This window comes from Chiloscyllium punctatum, chromosome 4, assembly GCF_047496795.1.
Source record: "Chiloscyllium punctatum isolate Juve2018m chromosome 4, sChiPun1.3, whole genome shotgun sequence".
Taxonomy (NCBI): domain Eukaryota; kingdom Metazoa; phylum Chordata; class Chondrichthyes; order Orectolobiformes; family Hemiscylliidae; genus Chiloscyllium; species Chiloscyllium punctatum.
In genome coordinates this window covers 64935425-64955325 of record NC_092742.1, presented here as the reverse complement: position 1 = coordinate 64955325, position 19901 = coordinate 64935425, and the positions used below count along the sequence as shown (strand labels likewise).

Here is a 19901-nt window from a genome sequence, read left to right as displayed (position 1 = left end):
CGAGTGTTATCAACTGGATTGTGTAAGGTCAGAAGCTATTGAACAATCTCGATGCAGCCTTCCATGAAGTACGCATAACCACAGAAAGGACTGCACCATTCTAAAAAAGGATTTTATGAGCCAGCACATTGCACATCATCCCTTCTTGGTTAATACATAACAGTCGGGAAAAGAATAGGGTCAATAATAGGGTAAGATTGTGTACGTTATTTCTGCAATAATAAACAAATATTTCAGTAGTTGAAGCAGTAATGTGCGTTAATATTGGCAAAAAAAGAATCAATTTTCACATCACCATGCGGATTATCAAGTAGTTGAAAATGTTCTGAATATAATGCAATTAACAAAATCACCAACCAATCGTTGCTTTAAAATCGGAGATTAAGTACAATATTACAACGACTAGCTGTTGTTAATTCGAAGGTCGATTCACAACAAACAAATATATTATCCAACAGCTAAAAACGTGTATATTAGAGAGATTTAAACTTGTCATATCAAACATAAAATTGAGTTTAGGCTCTGACAATAATCCTTCTTTTACAGGCTCTCATATGGTTACGGTTATAATGTGAATAAAGTGAATAAAAGACAGCCTTAAAACTAATTATTTCGCAAAATAGTATATTCTTTGTTTGAAGCTTGTTATATAAGAAACGTGATTGTGATAAATAGTATGATTACATTTTAAGTAGCAAATTGTCAAATATTTGGGGAGATGCAAGTGACTGGCGAGAGGTGGGAATCATCATTAACATAGGAACCAATAGAACAGACCAAGAATAGAGATGTACCTCTTGCGTATTAGTGCAAACTCGTCAAAAATTGCTCGCAAATACGTTAATATTTCTTAGTAATAGAATGGCAATTTACAAGCCACGAGTTAAACAAACATTCTGTATGCAACACTTGTAAAACCCACTGTCAATCTGATTTCTGACCGGAATATCTGTTATCTAAGTGTCGATAACAGTTTCAAAGGATTGTACAGACTCCAGTCAGAATGCTTTTGGTGATTTGCTACAAGTTATCATGCGTCAAACGAAAATTTACAAATCGTGGATTTTGCGTCTGTAGGTATATTTTAAATGTTGCTACATTATCAGAGGGATGGATGCGGTAAATTGATGCTGCGACGCTGCAAGGGACACGGAACTTGCGGCTTCAAGAATAAAACTCTAACATTATATCTTGTGGAAATCTCGCCTCTCCATGAGATCTGAAGTACAATCAGGGCAGAGGTTTACACTTGAACGGTGTTAACTCATGCGGGAGCCTTCTTTCTCCTGGAAGACTTCTTGGCTGCTGAATGAGAGCCCTGAATTGAAGCAAAATGATTCTTACGCATTAATATCGAGCAGTCCTAAAGCGAGCAAGCATTTACGCTGTCTCTCTGACTGAAGATATTTGGTTATTCCAAGGTAGCAAGTGCACTTTTACATTGCTTAAGTACAATGTAACCATACTGAAAAAAAGACCTAAAAATGCAATTATCCTCAGGCTTTATCTGTGACATCAAAAGTCAGCGTTAAACATAACCATTAAGAATGCAATGAAATCTCAGTTTGCATCCTTTACAGATAAACGGAAGCCCCCAAATGCTACGTTATTTAATATTTCACTAAAAGTAGAATATATTGGCAAGGCAAACTGAAAAGTATTTACCTTGCCATCAGCATGTTACCTAATTATCTTAGCAAGATGTTGAGCTCTATTGTTTGCTCGTTTACGCTCATGCCCCGCCTCTCCTGTCTGTCTAAAACCTGGCGCCTGGCTACAACAAACAAAAGCTAGGCGCTCGCAGGTCTATAGCCTCGACTTAATACAATTAAGGCGGACTTCAATCATTCTCTTACGTGTACGTCCACAAGATCGGCGCTAACATAACACTGTTTATCCGTTCAACAAATTTGCCTACTTCGCTGCTGAACCATGTCGATGAGCCCCAAGCATACTACGCCCTTCTCAGTTTCAGATATTTTGAGCCCCATCGAGGAGAGCTACAAGAAAGTTGGCATGGACGCAGCGGGTAACCTCGGAGCTCACTTGACAAGTTACCGGCAGCCACAGGTCTCCCAGCCGGGCATGCAGCAACACCCGATCGGACATAATACGTCGGTTCCTGCGGCGACCTACCACATGTCACACGGGGTCCCTCAGCTTTCACATGCAGCTATGGGAGGCTACTGCAACGGCAATATTAGCAATATTGGCAATATGGGCGAGCTCCCTGCTTACCAAGATACCATGAGGAACAGTGCAAGTGCGACAGGCTGGTACGGGACGAATCCCGATCCACGCTTTTCATCAAGTAAGTGGAATAATTAGTTTCTAATAAACAAGACTAGTCAAAAGACAAGACATCCAACCTGCAAAAGGTTGCAAGTGTGCCCATTTTGTGAAAATAGTGTTCAGAGATCAGTATTTTCCAAATCATGAGTTTTGCGGGTTTTAATCTTATATTAATGAGGACGCACGCAAATGCTTTGATAGATGGTACAACTATTACTTTAGTGTAGATTTAGTTCACGTGCCTTTTTTTAGAATATTTTATAATGTAAATACATGGCAGGGGAAGTAATCCTTTACAATGCAGTTTCTCGCAACACTGCTTTTTATTTATTTTTAAAGTGCTGTATTAATAAGGCCAGGTTAACGGCTTTAACTGTCTAAACAGCGTATCAGCGTTGTGCGAAATATAATAGGGAATATTTTCCCAGGGCACACTTAAATAATAATGTTATCTTTATTGAGAAATGTTTAAACAAATCTAATGCACTTTCCCAAAGTTGTATAAATGTAACTTATTTTTTAAAAAGGCAAATATATGCAAACTTAAGATGTATATTCTTGCACAGTCGCAACATTTCGGTAAAAGTGTCGGTTAACCACAAAGAAAACTTTACCAATTTGGACAATTTTTGTTATATCGAGTTCTTAAAATCGGATACTCCTAATCCATATCAGCACCCCATTTCATTTAAAAAGCACTCAATGGATATTGAACACTTAAAAATCATGATAAGAAAACTTTAAAATGCTTATTTAATTGGTTAGTTTTATGGAACACCGCTATGTGTTTCGGCTCTTTTATTTAGAAAAAACTACGCTGGATTGAACATACCCATATGTTGTCTTAGTAATATTAAATTTGCATACATACTCCGTTTGAAACGCCTTTGTCTAAATTTATCCTGTTTAATTCTCACTCTAGTTTCCCGTTTCATGACCCCATCCTCAGGAATGAACATGGGGGGAATGGGCGCTTTGGGTTCTCTTGGAGACGTTGGCAAACCCATGGCTCCACTTCAAAGTACACCAAGGAGAAAACGCAGAGTGCTTTTCTCGCAAGCCCAGGTTTATGAGCTGGAGAGGCGCTTCAAGCAGCAGAAATACCTCTCAGCTCCTGAAAGGGAACATTTAGCCAGCATGATCCATCTCACGCCCACTCAGGTGAAGATCTGGTTCCAGAACCACCGCTACAAGATGAAGCGGCAAGCTAAAGACAAGGCTGCTCAGCAGCACATGCAGCAGGACAACAGCACTTGCCAACAGCAGCAACAATCTCCGAGAAGAGTGGCTGTGCCCGTCCTGGTTAAAGACGGCAAACCATGTCAAGGGGGTGTCAATGCCCCAACCACGACCATGCAGACCCAACAACAGCAATCTACCAACACATCAATCACAGTGGCTACCAATGGCACTGCTCACGGCGCAAGCCAGCAAGCTAATAACACAGGCCAGACATCGGAATTAGGACAAACCTCAGGAAGTCCTTCGTCTATCCAAAGCCACGTCACTAGCTTGTCTCACCTAAACTCTTCTAGCTCTGATTATGGTACAGCCATGTCATGCTCTACTTTACTGTATGGTAGGACCTGGTGAATAATTCACTTGGCTTGTGTTTTAACACCATGTTGTATTGATTCATATCTGCTGTATTTTGGTAAAGTGTTCCGGGTACTAATTTGCGTAGATGTGCATCAATATAGAAGGAGGCTCCGGCTGAAGTGAAGGCAAAACGCTGTAAATTCATTTTGTTTTGTAGACTTGAAATGCACACATTGCTGGCTGGACTTATAATATCACAGTGAAAGCGGTTCCTCCATATTCAGAGATAGGCTGAACCTTATGAAGCACAGATCTGTCCGTATACAGTATAAGATCTGGAAATATAACATTTTTGTGGGGTTCCTATAGAATGACGCTTTCGCAAACATAATAGTGTTAACAAAAATATGACACCTCGGGAAGAAAAGAAATAGGTTTATTTAACACGACTTGGCATTTTCTTAGTTTTTACTATAAAACTTAGGTGTATATTTCTGTAAAATGCACATGCCTGGGCCGAATTTATAGTTTTTAGGAATTTGTATATTATGCTGTAAAAACTGTTTTCATGATGGACTCAGCGTGTACAGTATTTGATAGTTTGTTCGTTATTGCCGGCGTATGAAAGTTGTTTTTGTTGTAACTTAAAATAGATGATTGGTATAAATATAGTTCTGAGAGCTTCTAATAAATTATGAAACCCTAAACCGCAAAACCACAAATGTTTTATTGAAGATCATTGTATCTTTCCCTTAGTTCTTACCCTTACAATTTACCTATACGAGCCGCGCCATTAGAATTCACCGCACTGTATTTATAACGATTATATAGTTTCAGTTACATAAATTGGGGAAAGAAGTAATGGATAATATGTTCCAGTCAGTCCAGCAGGTAATCTCCAAAATCTCCACTGATTTTCCCAGGATTTCTTTTAGGGGACAGTGGGTAACTAAGAGCTTAACTACTTTATCTCGATGAAAGCTTTTGAATCCGATGGTATATTTGATTTAACATTAACTGGAAATACAAAAGACTTGTGGTATTGTCTTGCCATGCTCTATGCTGCATTTTGTTTTACGGACGGAGAGGCCTGCTGAGAATTTTACTGAGAAAATTATTTGATTCCGGTATATATGCTTTGTCATGAACACTACTACCATTGAAACGTAATTATCGCCCCACATTCTAAACACAGACAGAATAATCTGGTCCCTTACTGGCGCTGATGATAACCAATAGTTCAAAGTCCACACATGTCAAACGTTAGAAAGTTCAATTTGTTGGTTGACCGTAAACTGCAGAATGGAACAGTGATGATTTAAACACTTGGAGCGCTTCTCCGATATTTATTTTGAATTAATTCCACAGAGTGAATTAAAGTTAAAGTAGTTAATGAGGCCAAAGTGCATTTCAATTAGAACGATCAAGTATAATTTCTGCATGGAAGACACTGTTTGTTTTGGCATTAAGGAAATCTCAGTTGTTTGCTGTGGGTAAAAGGCAACCATCTCCGTGTCGCACGGCCAGCTCCTGCCGATGCAAAAATTAGCTCGCAAAAATCGGGACAGTTTGCGAGCATTTCCATGAGACTGAAACCTGTTCAGATTACACGATCCAGTGATCTGCTTCACTGTCATTATTTAATTCAGATGTGGTAGTCGTGCTGGGATTTAATCTCAGCAAGAATTTGAGTAACTGATTTCGTCAGTCAGCCTCACTGTCGAACTTTTTGAAAACACAATTTGAATCAGTGTAAAAGCTTCAATATTGTCATCATTTTCGGCACCGGGATTGGAAATATAGCGATTAGACTAAATGAGAGAGGCCATTTACAGGCCGTAGTAAGGAAATGGCAAATATAACTCGCCAATTGGAATTGTAAACTATATTTAATGTTCCTGCCTATGGCGGCCCGGAGTTTGTTCAGTGTTAAAAGGTCAGATGCACTTTCGCACAAAAGATAAACTCTGTGCTCATGACGTGAGTCGTTTCATGTTTGATTATTAACAAACAACAGGATCGAATTTTATAGCAAACCAGGAGTTGTTTCAATGACAGACAGCAGAGCTGATCGATATTTGCACAAAAAACCCCAGTGCAAATGATCACCTTTTCATCAAAGGAGGACCAAATATTTACAAGGTTGGATTGGACGAAGCACACTCTAACTCATTTTTTGAACATATGCCTTTTTTTATCGCGATGATTAGTTCGAATTAAATTGTCTGCTATTAGTCTCACTGAAATAAATGTAATTATCACGGCTCAGGTTATCGCCTTTCAAATTTGCACACCAACAATCTTAAAACTTGTTAAGGGTCCTTTAAACTGGCCCTTACATTGTTACATTTTAATCAGCTGAAAAAAGTGGAAAACTCATTTGAAATTACACACTTCGAAATAATTCCAAATCCACCACCAATGAGTTCTGGGGAGAGCCAACCACAAACGACATGATTTTGTTGAGCGATGTATAAAACTGTGAGATCATTCAGGCCTGGGCCTTCCAATAGATGGTATTCATAAACGAAGAGTTAAGGGGTGAACATTAAAAACCACTGTGTCAGGAAATGCTGCAAGAGAAGGTTGAGACAATACTTCATTGATAACTGTTTTATATACACCGCGGGTACACAGTTAGTTAAAATACTACCAATGTTTTGTCTTATTTGGCACTAACCATTGCACGTCGATCTATGCATAAAACTGCAGCTGACCTGGGAGCTGTTTAAATTAAGGTCACAGCTTATTTCAAGATTTTCAGTTGTCTGGGTGCTGTGGAATGATCTCGGGAAATTGAGGCTATCAGGTAGGTCAAAGCGTCAGTGTTTGTTAAAAAGGTGTGCCGAACACTTTTCGTCAATACATGCCGAATTCCTGGAAAAGATCGGGCTACAGCGCGCTTCAAATTTGCAATTGTTTATAACAAATGAAAGAACTGGCAATCGAAGTATTAATTCGTTTTTGTTTTAAGATCAGGCAGTTAATTTGTGTGGTGACATGTAATCCCCTTTCTAAGCAAAGAATAATGAAATATAGTAAAGGTAAGTTGTCAGACGGTGATAAGCGATCATTAATATTGTGTAGTTTAATGCCGTTTAATTTAGATTTGGAGCTAAATCTGTGTGTTTCCAGAATTACTTGTTGTCGCTTCAGTCCGAAACAGACACTTGAGGATGTTATGGAGGTGGCCGAATGAATCTCTTTAGTGAAAGAATTGCACTACTCAAGGTAGGAACAGTATTGACAAGCTTCAAGTATGAATTTATATTCTGATGACTACTTGTACTTCTAAACGTTCTATAAAATGCTCTGGATTATACTTTAAGTTAAATCAGCTAATGGCGTTCTTATGAAAGGCAATACATATGCTGCGGTGCGCTGCTGTACTCCAGGAAAATGTCTTCTATTTCTAGACGTGATTGAAATACTTACCCAAGGCAAATGCTGTTTTAAAATTATATGACCTATCATTTGCGATTATCTGTGTAGAAAATTAGCACAATACAGGGTACAATAGTACGGATACCTTTTAGGAGAGATAATGATTTTGAAAACAAATGCGAAAAATTGCAATTTGAATACTTTGTTTCTTTCCTATGTACGAATAGAACATTGAAGTGGAGGAATAAAACTGCAGTACAACGGTGCTCAGGCGAAGTAGAATTAATTTGCAGAACTAAATGATGAAACTAAAGTTACACTTCATTTAAAATGTATTTTCCAGCGGTATCCACGTTTACCCGTAACAATAGATGTGAATAAGACAATGCATTCAAGTTCAGTTTTGTAATTCGGATGCTTTCTTTGTGATCATCATTTTTTTTTTCTTGCAGTTTATTTTATTTCCAAAGGAACGCTCTGAAGTGATGTCGCGCTTTTGGTTTGTTACTGAGCGATAGACCGTGGATTCAGAAAGAAAATTATTATCCGTCATCATGGCCAACCGACATCCTCCCAGATTGCGAAGCCCGGGTATTGTTTTCTTATCCTTTATTTAAAATGTTTAAGATATCTAATTACTCTTACTTTCGTTTTAAGTTTATACATGTACATATCTTTATATATTCGGCTTATTGCGGAAAAGCATATCCATACTTCCTTAAATTGTCAGTTTAAATTGTTTCTGGACAGTGAATAATTTTACGTCAAATCTTGAAAATAATTATCGAAACCATACATCAGTCTGACAAAGAATAATTGTTTTTTTTAAACTATCCAAAACAGAAATTGTACTACCAGCAGTATAATCTTTACTGACTGAATAGCATTAAAATGGAATTCCGAAAAGCAGGTAGGTAGGCCGCTAGATTCTCGCTAGACTTGTCAAGCAGAGCCGTTTTTGCTACAGGTAATACCGTACATTACACATATTTTTGTTGATGGATCTTATCTGGCAAATTCAAATGGATTCTGATTTTTAGCTTAATCTGTTTATATCTTTCTAACTATACTGAGATTTGATTTAAACAAATACCGAGTAGATATTGTGTACTTCTAAGATCTAAATAATTTTGTATATATCGCTTGATTAAAATAAAATATTATAATAGTTATTCTTCATATGTTTTTCTTTTACGTTTTCGTGTATAATAAAGGTTGTAGTAAAACTATGACGAAAATCTTACGAGCCGGCCACGCAGGAGACCAAATTTAACTGCAAACGATATTTTGTAAGAACAAATAGCAAAAGAGTAAAGAGAAGTACAGTTAACTTCATTATGATAATGCCTTGTGTGAATACAAATTTAAATAAACATTGACATTCGTTGTCTCTAATCTATTTATTCAAGAAAAAAAATAATTGAGTACAAATTCCAAGAATCTTCCATGCGATTATGTTGTAAACCAAGCGAGGTGAAATTACCAATCCTCGCCGCTTCACAGCGGAGAAACGAATGTTAAAACCGGCATCCAAACATTGGCGCCCAAGTGTTCCAGTATGGATTGGAAACGAAACTGTCTAAAACTGACAACCTACAAGATAGTGTGAAAACAGACTTTAGGGAATCCAGTTTTCTTGCCGGTAGTTATGATCTGGTTTGGAGGTAGACTACGCTGTAGAAGTGGTTTTCGTAGGCACGTGTGTATGAATTTAATATTAGAACTCTACTTGTGCTTATCCAAGGCTCAACGATCAACTAGATTGAGGATTCGGTGATTGTAATCCCGCTCATATCAGTTATTGCTCATTTATGTTAAGTATCTCCTACAGAAGAATACTCTTTATCCTTATCATCAGTGTTTCGTTTCAAATTATTTGCGTTCCATTTGAATTACGAAACGAGAAGTCGTCGAAGTTAAGCATCTCGCTACAAGTATTGGAGAGTGATACTTTGGGTCGGAATTTAATTGTTAGAATGATTCCTGACGAAATTGCTGCTACTTCGGAACTAGGTTGAACATTATGCTCAATGTATAATGTACAACAGATCCTCTTTAGCACGTAGCTTCGTGAAGAATACTTTCAAAGGGAATTGCATGGCCATGTTAGAAAATGTTGCTGGCGATAACTAAACTTTATCATCCTATAAATGCACATTTGCCTATAATAAAGGTAACGGTTAATGCAATAAAATGATTGTAAATTGGCCGTCATGTTTACATCTTTCAAAACGCAGATAAACAGATAAAAGCTTACCCTTTAATCAGTATATTCGTCATTTACAAGACAATTAATAGACAAGCACAGAAAATTGCTTTTAGATCAGGGTTTCTGCAGAGGTCCAGGATCAGACATTAATTGGACTTCATATTAACGTTCCAACTTTAATAACCTGATATTGAAAATACGCAAATAATCTCAATGGTTGGGTATTCGCTTTATTAATGTTAGAATGTCCAGCTGCTGTGAAATCGCTTATTTCTTCGATAGCGCAACTGTGCAGAGATAAGTAACAGTAACTGGCCTATAACAGTCTTGAATAGTGCCGAGCTATTTCTCTGATCATACACCATAAGTCCATCAGCAGATAAAATGTTCGAACACAATCAATGGTAGTCAAATTTGTATAATGATTGCAGCAGTGACAAACAACTCAAACTCATGATTTATCATTTTTTTCCCCTGCGGAGACATGTCGTTCCCATTTGTTCACTTCAATAAGGCGTTTCTATGCAAGTCATTGAAGCCATTGTTGGAAAAATCAGTAGCAAGACCCAGACGTGGAAGAGCACGACTCTCTGGGTTCTGTTTGGGCAATTTACAATGGCAATGTAATTATCTAGCAGAGACACTCACAAATGGCAAAAGTTGGAAAATAGATCGACCCCACTCAGATAAGAAGGCCGGGTTGCACAGGTCTTCAGCCAGCTTCTTTTCAGTGCGGGGTTTCAGAAGACTGCCACGGCTGATTCGGATTCAGTACACATAATCAGTTTGTGTCTTATTTCCATTTGAAAACAGGCACATTTGCAATCATGAAAGCTCTGGATGGTGAATGATTCAGAATGAATACAGAATAGAAAGTCGTGATAGGCGTTGGGAACATATACTTAAGGTTCTATAACTAAAAATATCCACATGTCTCACTCTGCCTCCAAGACGATAACATAGAAACCTTTATGAATTTCGTCTTTTAATACGAATTAGTTGTAAGCTCTTGGATACCACATTCAACCCTACTCCTCTAAAGGCGACTTTTTTCACATATATCATTGTACCTCCACATTGTTAGCTTCATAGCAGTCTCCAAATTGTTAATAAGAACTGCAGTTCCATTTGCCTGGTACAGTATGTTAACGACTAGCTGATTCGAGGTTTACTTGGATGCGTCAGACCTTCATTATACCTGTTAACACATTTCAATTTTAAGTAATTGGTTAACGAACTTAAAGTAGCAATAGATTGTAGAATACACTGTTTAAAATTAATTAAAATAAAACGCTATTCATTTATAAGACGGAAGATTTTTTTGTTAATTCAATATAAACTCGTTAGTATTTTCAAATTATATGGACAGATTGGGCGGAAATGCATATTTTAGTCTGAGGAGCATATTTCACAAATCTGGAGCACCACACTTTGTCCGGTGCACAAGAACCCTTTACACTGAAGTGTCAATTAACAAATATGGTTCCTTTCCTGCAATAAAAAAAACTGGACGACTTGCATCGCCTTTTCCGTTTATTCAGTTTAAAAATGCGAAAGCAAAACCAAGCGTTAAAAAAAATCCACATTTCGCAACGTTTTGCCGTCGTAGCACAGTAGCCCATGATAAGTTTCTGTTCAAATTCTAACCGAGCCTGGCGAACTTTTTAAACACGGGCAACAACAAAAATGCGTTGTTTTATTTTGGGGGTGGATTAGGAAGTTTTTTTTTTCTTTCGTTCTTAAATGAATTGGTGCCGTGAAAGTGATTAATTACTTTTTGCAGTTTTTTAATACTTTCACCCTAACTGTAGCCTCTGGTTCGGCACGTATCCGACCATCGAGAGTGCAAGGTGCACTATAATTGCTCACTTAGATGCTGGAGAGAAGCACGACCAGCATTTTTACCATACAGTCGCTATATCATACCATACACTATCCCACAATTATTGATAATCTTTCTAAAAATATAAGAACGTTCAGAATGTAATGATTGGGCGTAGTGCTTTTCTGTTTAACTGTGTTCAGCATGCGTTTCAGCGCAAAAATTAATACATTCTTTTCATTTATTGGAAATGCATTCCACCTTTATGGTAAAATGGCAGCGTTTATCAAACATTGACACTCACACCGAAGTTGTGATTTTGTCAGGTCGTTCACTAACATGTCCATAAAAGATCTATTTCTATAATTTTCTAATGGTATCTTAACAGCAGTTGATGATTGAGAAATGATTGCTTTTCCATTAGGCGTTGGCACATTTTTGCTCAAGCTTTGTAGAATGACCACGGATTATATTTGCATCTCTTTAGACTCTCTGTGTGGTCTTTGTGGATAGCTTGTAACTGTTGGAAATTACTTATGGGAAGCGTGCGTGCCATCATCTCTGTCTCTCCTTCAACGACGAGGTGGAAAACTCAAGATGGTCTGCAGATAAATCGCATATCCAGCTTTTGCTTCAAATATGTCCAAAAATGAAAGCAATTAGAGAATGTTTTCGCCGTAGTTATAATTCATGCAAATTGCTCAGTCCTTAATCATTGCAAGTTTACGAAGTTACAAAATACTTCAAGACAATGTACCAAAAGTGTCTTTACTGCATCTTCTTGCTTGAATGATGAACACATGACCAGGATTAGAAAATCCAAGATTAGAAAATTACAGAGTGTTTACCAGCAATATGTTATTGAAATGCGTGTTTCTTTAAAACAACACCAAATAAGTTTAGTGGCATCTTTGAGCTTATTCTGACTAGTTTATTAGGTAATTATATTGTTTGTATCTTAAACTGTTTGTAATAAAGAAAACATTATTCAATACACCGAAAATTTGTCGTGAAATATCAATTGTTCTTCAATTAATTAAACAGAAAACTGATAAACCAAAAGTAATAATCATAATTAATTAAAACTCCACAGATGGTTGAAGGAAATCATTTATATTAAAACAGATACTTTAATATTTCTTTCCTACTAATTTTTAGCGCGACTACAGGTTTTGAAAATAGGCAAAAATGACTTCCTGACCAATTTATGCTATTTTTAAAGAATGGACAAACAAATCGCACGGTGCATGGGAAGCTATTAAAATGTACAGTGATTGGGACGATTCATTTAGGAAATTTGGCATTGAATAGGTTTTCTCTTTTTTCTAATTCCATGCGAAATTATACAACGGGCACATAATTTATTTGCCGTTGATGTCACTAAATGAAGGAATGACCACTTTAAGAAGAAATTAACATTGAGTTTGGAAGTGACTAATATATGTTGATATTGTGCTTTTCTAAAAATTTAAATAGAGGAAACTTGAAAAAGCTACGCACCAAGAAAACAGAATAAAACTTGTCAATTTGAAATATTTTACAAAATAATATGTAAATTTAAAATAAATACATTTGTACACAAGAGGAGATTCAATTCCAGAAAAAAATGAATGTATTTCTGCCTTGACTGAACAAATAATAAAAAATGTTTGACAATGGCAAGTGATTTAGTCAATGTACGAACAATAACGGTTCATTAAGATATCACCATTGATGTGTCAGCTGTAAAATAGTTTACATTTTCCACCGTCACTTGTATTTGATTGTTCGAAATATTTCAAGGTGCAACCTTGCAACAGTTCTTACGTAAAAGTGAGAAAGTTTAGTGACTTCAACAGTCACGGCCATTAATAGTCTTAAATTTTGCATAAGAGTTTCAGGAACAATTATCAGAAATGAGGCCGACGCGCGTAAGTATCACTCCAATATTCCAATAAGCGTATCAATGGAAGCAAATTATATTTCAATCAAATTCCACCTACAAAACAGAGAAGACAGGTGGCTCCATTAGCACAAAACGCGTCATAAGTTTATGAGGAGTCATTAGGTTCATAACTTGATATTCTCGGAAAGCGCTCTCGTTCATTTTTATCGCCATCATTGACGATCACATACAAATCATAATGTTATCTCGCCTTATCTATTTGGCGTTCTTCAAGCCAACATCGAATGTCAGATTATAGTTATGCTGTATAAATACGACATACTGTTAAACTTCGTGGTTTATAATTCTAATTTGGGAAAATCTAATTAAATCCCAGGATAATTTTGCATGCTTCCGCTATCTCAACTTGTCCTGTTGTATGTATGTTTTCAGGTATTTCAATTCATGGGAAGTTCAGATACAGTTTGCTAACGGTATGTTATTTTAGTTCTCGAAGTAGTGTTCATAAAAAATATATATACGGCACAAACTTTTAAGTTACCGGATGAAGTATTGAATCAGAGAAAAGTACTTTCAGTCATTTCATTATTAAATGGAATTACCATTTTTGACCATAGCGCATAATTAAGTATAGCCAGTGCTAGTTTGTACATCTCGAATTAAAATACTCTGTGTGACTCTGGTTAATGTAACATTAAACAAATGCCCTGGGGTTCTAAACGGAAATTTTACCCAGATATATCTCCTAGTATATTTAAACAAAGCCGAATTTTCTATTAGTTTTTCAGTTTTTCAGACATCCAACGTTTTGTTGCAAATTTTGGGACGAATATATTATTTTAGTTTCCAAGTAAATGTAATCTACAACAAGAAAGGCTCATTGCTGTACCACGGTAACTCTATTCTGCAAAGAAGAATTTACAGGAGTAATCATTTCACACTTCAACAGATATGTAACTAATGCACATGTAAAACGATTGCATTATTTTAAATAACTAAGTATATTTTTATTTAAAGTCGCGAGTAATTGGTTTCAATAAGATTTGAAATAAACACTTTAAAATTACAGTAAGTCATAAACATTTGATAATGTACAATAATAAGCTCAGTAAAATCTTCCAGAGAAATATAGAAAGATGATGATACCTGCATGCATTAATTCGTACCTTAAAAATATATTTTGATTATAACTGTTGCATGTCAAGCAGAGATAAATTAAGTGTTAACATAGGTTTCGGCGTTGTGTGGGCAAGACATTAAAAGATTTGCATCGTTTTCGATTTTAGAATGAAAACAAAATATCTTGACGTCTTTTTAAGCGTTTTCAAAATTGCAGTGATGTAAAATTTAAAATAACAATAAGAATATTCTCTTCGGTTATTATGGTTATAAATGATATGTTTCCATTACTGAAGATGTACCAATTGCCTCGGCATAAAGAATAAAGCCTGAAGGCTTTCTACAGTAAATATAATGTTATAGGATATGTATGAATGTTCTCATACTTTCTCAAGATTTAACACTGAAAAGGTAAAACCAATACATTTCTCATGATTTGAATAAAATATATGTCATATATTCAAGAAAAGAATAGCTTGGATTTATACATTTCCCTTTGCAACTTGTCAAATTGTGACTGAATGGGTCGAACGTAATTATGCTGAAGCCAGTTGGATTCCAAAACTTTATGGAGAAAGGTGAGATGTTTCTGTAGTAAAGTGGTGAAATGTTGGGGAGAAATGGGAGGTCAGATTTTCTTTTTAAAAAATCGATTATAGACAGAATCATATAGGGACCTAGTTGTGACAAAATAAAGAGGACATACCAAATCAAAGTGCACATTACAGTGAATTTGTGTTGCAGAAACTTCTTAAACCCTGCCAAGTGCAAAGACTGAAGGAGAGATCGTCTTGGACTTCATCTCTGTCTTCATTGACTGTATCCACCACACCCAGCAGCCAGCACACTCACTGCGCCTGCTCCCAGTATCGTCCACACACACGCTAGTCAGAGCAATATGAGCAGGGACAGCACATGGTATCGCCTGACACTTTCCTCTGAGTTTACTGCAGTCTTTGTTGCTGAAGGCGGAACGTGGACATGTCGGCGGTTGTCATAGTGAGTTGATTATAGAAGAGGATCCAATGAGCTGTGACGAAGAGGTTTTTTTTTATGAAAGAAAGCTTTTTTTTGACATGCGAGATAGGATTGTGAGCGCCTTTACTAGTTTAAGGCCCAAGTTGTTGCAGCACGACTTCCAGGCAGGTAGAATTCTACTTACTGTCCGTACATTGCTTGTCGCTAGGATCTTCAGTTGTTTAGTGCAGAGTTTTGTGCTGGCCCATTGACCTCAAAAGTCTTTTTTTTTAAAAAGGACCTACTCTGCTCCCCAGTTATTTAAACAAAAAAAGAGGTCGATTTGTTGTTCTCAGAGTTGAACACACTTGTATACAGATTATGTCTTGGCACAGGATGCATGCTTTTAAGCAAATGTCAATCCAAAATATTCTGGAATTTAGTAAAGCCTTTACTGCAGACTTGCGCACTGCAACTTTAACGATACGTTTTTTTATTCACTTGAGATGTGGGCGTCGCTTGCTAGACCGACATTTATTGCCACCCCCTAATGCAGAGAGGGCAGTTAAAAGTCAGCAACAGCGCTGTGGGTGTGGCGTTACGTGTAGGCCAAACCAGGTAAGGATGGCAGTTTCCTTTCCTAAAGGACATTAGTGAACTAGCTGGGAGGTTTTCGATAACGGATTCATGGTCACCATTCGACTCTTAATTCCAGACTTATTTTATTGAACTCAAATTGAATTTGAATTTGAACTGGGATCCTTACCTGAGTCTCTGGATTAATCTTCTGTCATTTTTGTGACCTACAATCAGACTCCACCATCAGAGATATATATCCTTTCCTAACCCTATCTGCATTCTGCAGAGCCCATTCCCTCTGTGAGTCCCACGTTATGTCCATGCCCCACTAGCCCACCCTCCACTTTACCTTGCCATGGCAAGGGCTGTGAAACCTGTGCCCACATCTCCCCCCACATACACTTCCACCCAAAGCTCCAAAAGATCTTTTCAAATCTGGTAGAGATTTTACTGCACATCCACCACTTCATCTACTGTGTCTGTTGCTGTCGATATGGTCTCCTCTACATTGGGGAGACAGAACACCAACTTACGGAGTGTTTTAGGGACATCTGGGATACACTCACCTAACAACCCCACTGCCCCAACCCCACATCAACACTCCCACCTATTCCACCAAGGACATGCAAGTCCAGGGGATCCTCCACTGCTAAATCCAAGCCACCTGACAATTGGAGGAAAAAGGTCTCACCTTCCGCCATGGGACCTTTCAATCACATGGCATTAACGTCATCTTCACTAGTTTCCAAATCTCCCCTCACCCCACCTCATCCCAGATTCAACTTGGCACTGTCCTACCTGTCTACCTTGCTTCCCACCTATCCACTCCAACATCTCTACCGACTTACCACAATCACCTCACCAACCCCCCTTCCCCCCCCCCCCCCCCCCCATCTGCATCCAATCCAGTTATAGGAAGGAAATATTAAGCTGATGAACTTTCAGAAAAGGTACACCAGAATGTTGTAGGGCATGGAAGGTTTGAGTTATAAAGTAAGTCTGGATAAGCTGGGACTTCTTTCACTAGAGCAGAGGAGGTTGAGAGGCCACCTTATCAAAATTTATAAAATAATGAGCGGTATAGATGGGGGCATGGGAGACTTCAAGACTAAGGGACAGATTTTTACTGTGAAGGGAGAGAAATTTTAAAAAAGACATGAGAGCAAATTTTTTTACACAAAGGGTTCATGTGTGGAAGTAACTTCCAGAGGAAATGGTGGATGCAGGCACAGTTATGATGATTAAAAGACGTTTGGATAACTACATGAATAGAAAAGATTTGGAGGGATATGGTGAGTAGCAGCAGATATGGTGAGTGGGACTAGTTTAGTTTGGGACTATGGTCTGCATGGACAAGTCAGACCGAGGGGTCTATTCCATGCTGTGTGACTCTATAACTCCATTAATCAACTTTTAAAATTGAGTTTCATATTTTTCTCTTTTGCAATAAATAGACAAAATGTCCAATGAAAAATGCACATCTATTGGCCAAATTTCAGTTTGTTAATGGTGATGACACTCATTCAAGCATTACTTTAGTGTGTATATTAGAATCCTTAAGTTATTATTTTACATTGGGCCCACGAGCCAATTATTCAAGTTTATTACATTCTTAGAAATTCTGCTTGTTCTCATTACAGAGGTTTCAGTACAAGCGTTTGTAGAACATATTGCCAAAAGAATCTACTGCATACATAAGTGCTATTCTTAGTGTTTTAAGTTGTGTATCTATTACAAATTTGATCCTCCCACAGGAATTGCTTATTACAATAATGGTAAAATAAAAATTCTTGACAAGTGTTCTGGCACTTATGACCTAGATCAGTCATATGCATTATTCTTTTGTATACTCATGAAAGTAGTTTTCTTTGCATTGTTCAGTGATATGGGGAAAAAACAAAGCTTTATTATTAAGTCTTTAACGAGAGTGTGATTTGGGACTGTCTGTCAGGGAAAATAGAACCTATTCTAAATAGTGTAGACATTAGAATATCCCTCAAGATTAACTTGCATTAAATAACCTAGACTTTACAATTGCAGCTTTAGCTCAAGTTTATGCTTTGGGAGAGTCTCTATTATGCCACTATACTTTATCAGTTCGTGTTGAAGAACAGCTGAATTTTATGCATATTTACTTAAGTGTGCAGAAAGAACCAGTAGTTAGCATTGAATACCAGTAAAATCGTAATGTTAATACAGAACAATGGGTCGTTTCTAATGTTAGAAATGTATCGAAGAAGGTCAATCAAATGTGATTTCATATCAACAATTTCTTTTTCCTCCCAATTTCATTCCTTCCTCTCAATTGCTTCTCTCCCTCCCAGGATCTACTTATGTGAAGTTGCCAATGAAACAACCTGCAGTTTGACAGTCACATATTGTGCATACCCATTCCATTGTAGGGATTACTTTCCATATTAGACCATAAGACAGTAAAACATAGGAGCAGACATTGGCCATTTATTCTATTGAGTCTGGTCCAACATTCAATGAGATCACGGCTGAGTTGATAATCTTAAATTCCACTTTTATGCCCTTTACCCATGTTTCAAGTTTTATTGATGGAAAAATGTGTGTACTGCATTCTTAGAATCTTTATTGCTGCATTAGTGATACCTGAATGAAGTGGCTGGTCAGAGGCTAAAGCATTGAATCACTATTGGGATAGGTAATGTTGGCATAATTGATATTTAAATTCAACTTGCGCCATCTTACACTATTCAGTCATCACGTGTGCAATAATCATAATTCTGATATATAATTGGCATTGGAATAGTAAGTGCAAAATTCATTTGCTTGTGAAAGATGATCTGTTTCATAGGACAGTTCCAAATGTAACTTTTCCCAGCAATTTTGATTAATGTATAATTTGCTTTGTAATTGGCGAAGGACCAAGAAAAGTAGATACAGGTGAAGTGAAGAGACTCAATGTGCATGGTATATTCTCGTCTATATAAACCTGAAGTATAGGCGGACTTTAGAACAGTCAAGAATGTGCCTGAAGAGTCTAAGGATAAAGTGGGAGTTACAGAATCATAGAGACATACAGCATAGAAACAGACCCTTCAGTCCAACTCATCTGCACTAACTAGATATCCCAATCTTACCTGGTCCCATTTACCAGCACTTGGACCCTATCCCTCCAAACCCTATCCTATCCGTATACTTATCCAGGTACCTTTTAAATGTTGTAATTGCACTCACCTTCATCACTTCCTCTGGCAGCTCATTTCATACACGCACCACACTGTACATGAAAGAATGACCCCTTAAATCTTTCCCCTTTCACCTTAAACCTATGCTCTTAAATTTTGGACTCCCCACCCTTGGGGGAAAAAAAAGCTTGGTTATTCATCCTATCCATGCTGTTCATGATTTTATAAACCTTTATAAGGTCATGCCTCAGCCTCTGCTCCAGGGAAAAAAAGCCTCAGTCTATTCAGCCCCTCCCTGTAACAATTGGTGGTGTAGTGGACAGTGAAGAAGGCTACTACAGATTAGAGCGGGATCTTGATCAGATGGGCCAATGAGCTAAGAAGTGGCAGATGAAGTTTAATGTAGATAAATGTGAGGTGCTGCATTTTGGGAAAGCAAATCGTAGCAGGACTTATACACTTAATGGTAAGCTCCTAGGAAGTGTTGCTGGACAAAGTGACCTTGGAGTGCTCCTTGAAAGTGGAGTCGCAGGTAGATAGAATAGTGAAGAAGGTGTTTGGTATGCTTTCCTTTATTGGTCAGCGTATTGAGTACAGGAGTTGTGAGGTTAAGTTGTGGCTGTACAGGACATTGGTTAGGCCACTGTTGGAATATTGCATGCAATTCTGGTCTCCTTCCTATCAGAAAGGTGTTGTGAAACTTAAAAGGGTTCAGAAAAGATTTACAAGACTGTTGTCAGGGTTCGAGGATTTGAGCTATAGGGAGAGTTTGAATAGGCTCGGGCTGTTTTTTCTCTGGAGCTTCGGAGGCTGAGAGGTGACCTTTTTATAGAAGTTTATAAAATCATGAGGGGCATGGATAGGATTAATAGACAAAATCTCTTCCCTGGGGTGGGGAAGTCCAGAACTAGAGGGCGTAGGTTTAGGGTGAGAGGGGAAAGATAAAAGAGACCTAAATGG

General features: G+C 37.5%; 1 protein-coding gene across 3 annotated transcripts; it reads left to right on the top strand.

Moving 5' to 3' along the window:
* The first annotated feature begins 230 nt into the window (after positions 1-230).
* Positions 231-12167, top strand: nkx2.1 (NK2 homeobox 1). Of its 3 annotated transcripts, none has more exons than XR_011960458.1 (3): positions 231-2311; positions 3215-7806; positions 11734-12167. XR_011960458.1 is itself a non-coding variant. In XM_072568904.1 (2 exons), the coding sequence occupies exons 1-2, from the start codon at positions 1933-1935 to the stop codon at positions 3883-3885; spliced, it is 1050 nt and encodes a 349-aa protein (XP_072425005.1). In that variant the 5' UTR covers positions 231-1932; the 3' UTR covers positions 3886-10504. The 3 variants fall into 3 exon arrangements, 1 of the variants encoding a protein (XP_072425005.1); XR_011960459.1 differs by lacking the exon at positions 11734-12167 and having other exon boundaries at positions 3215-7062; positions 7668-10504; XM_072568904.1 differs by lacking the exon at positions 11734-12167 and having other exon boundaries at positions 3215-10504.
* The last annotated feature ends 7734 nt before the right edge of the window (positions 12168-19901 follow it).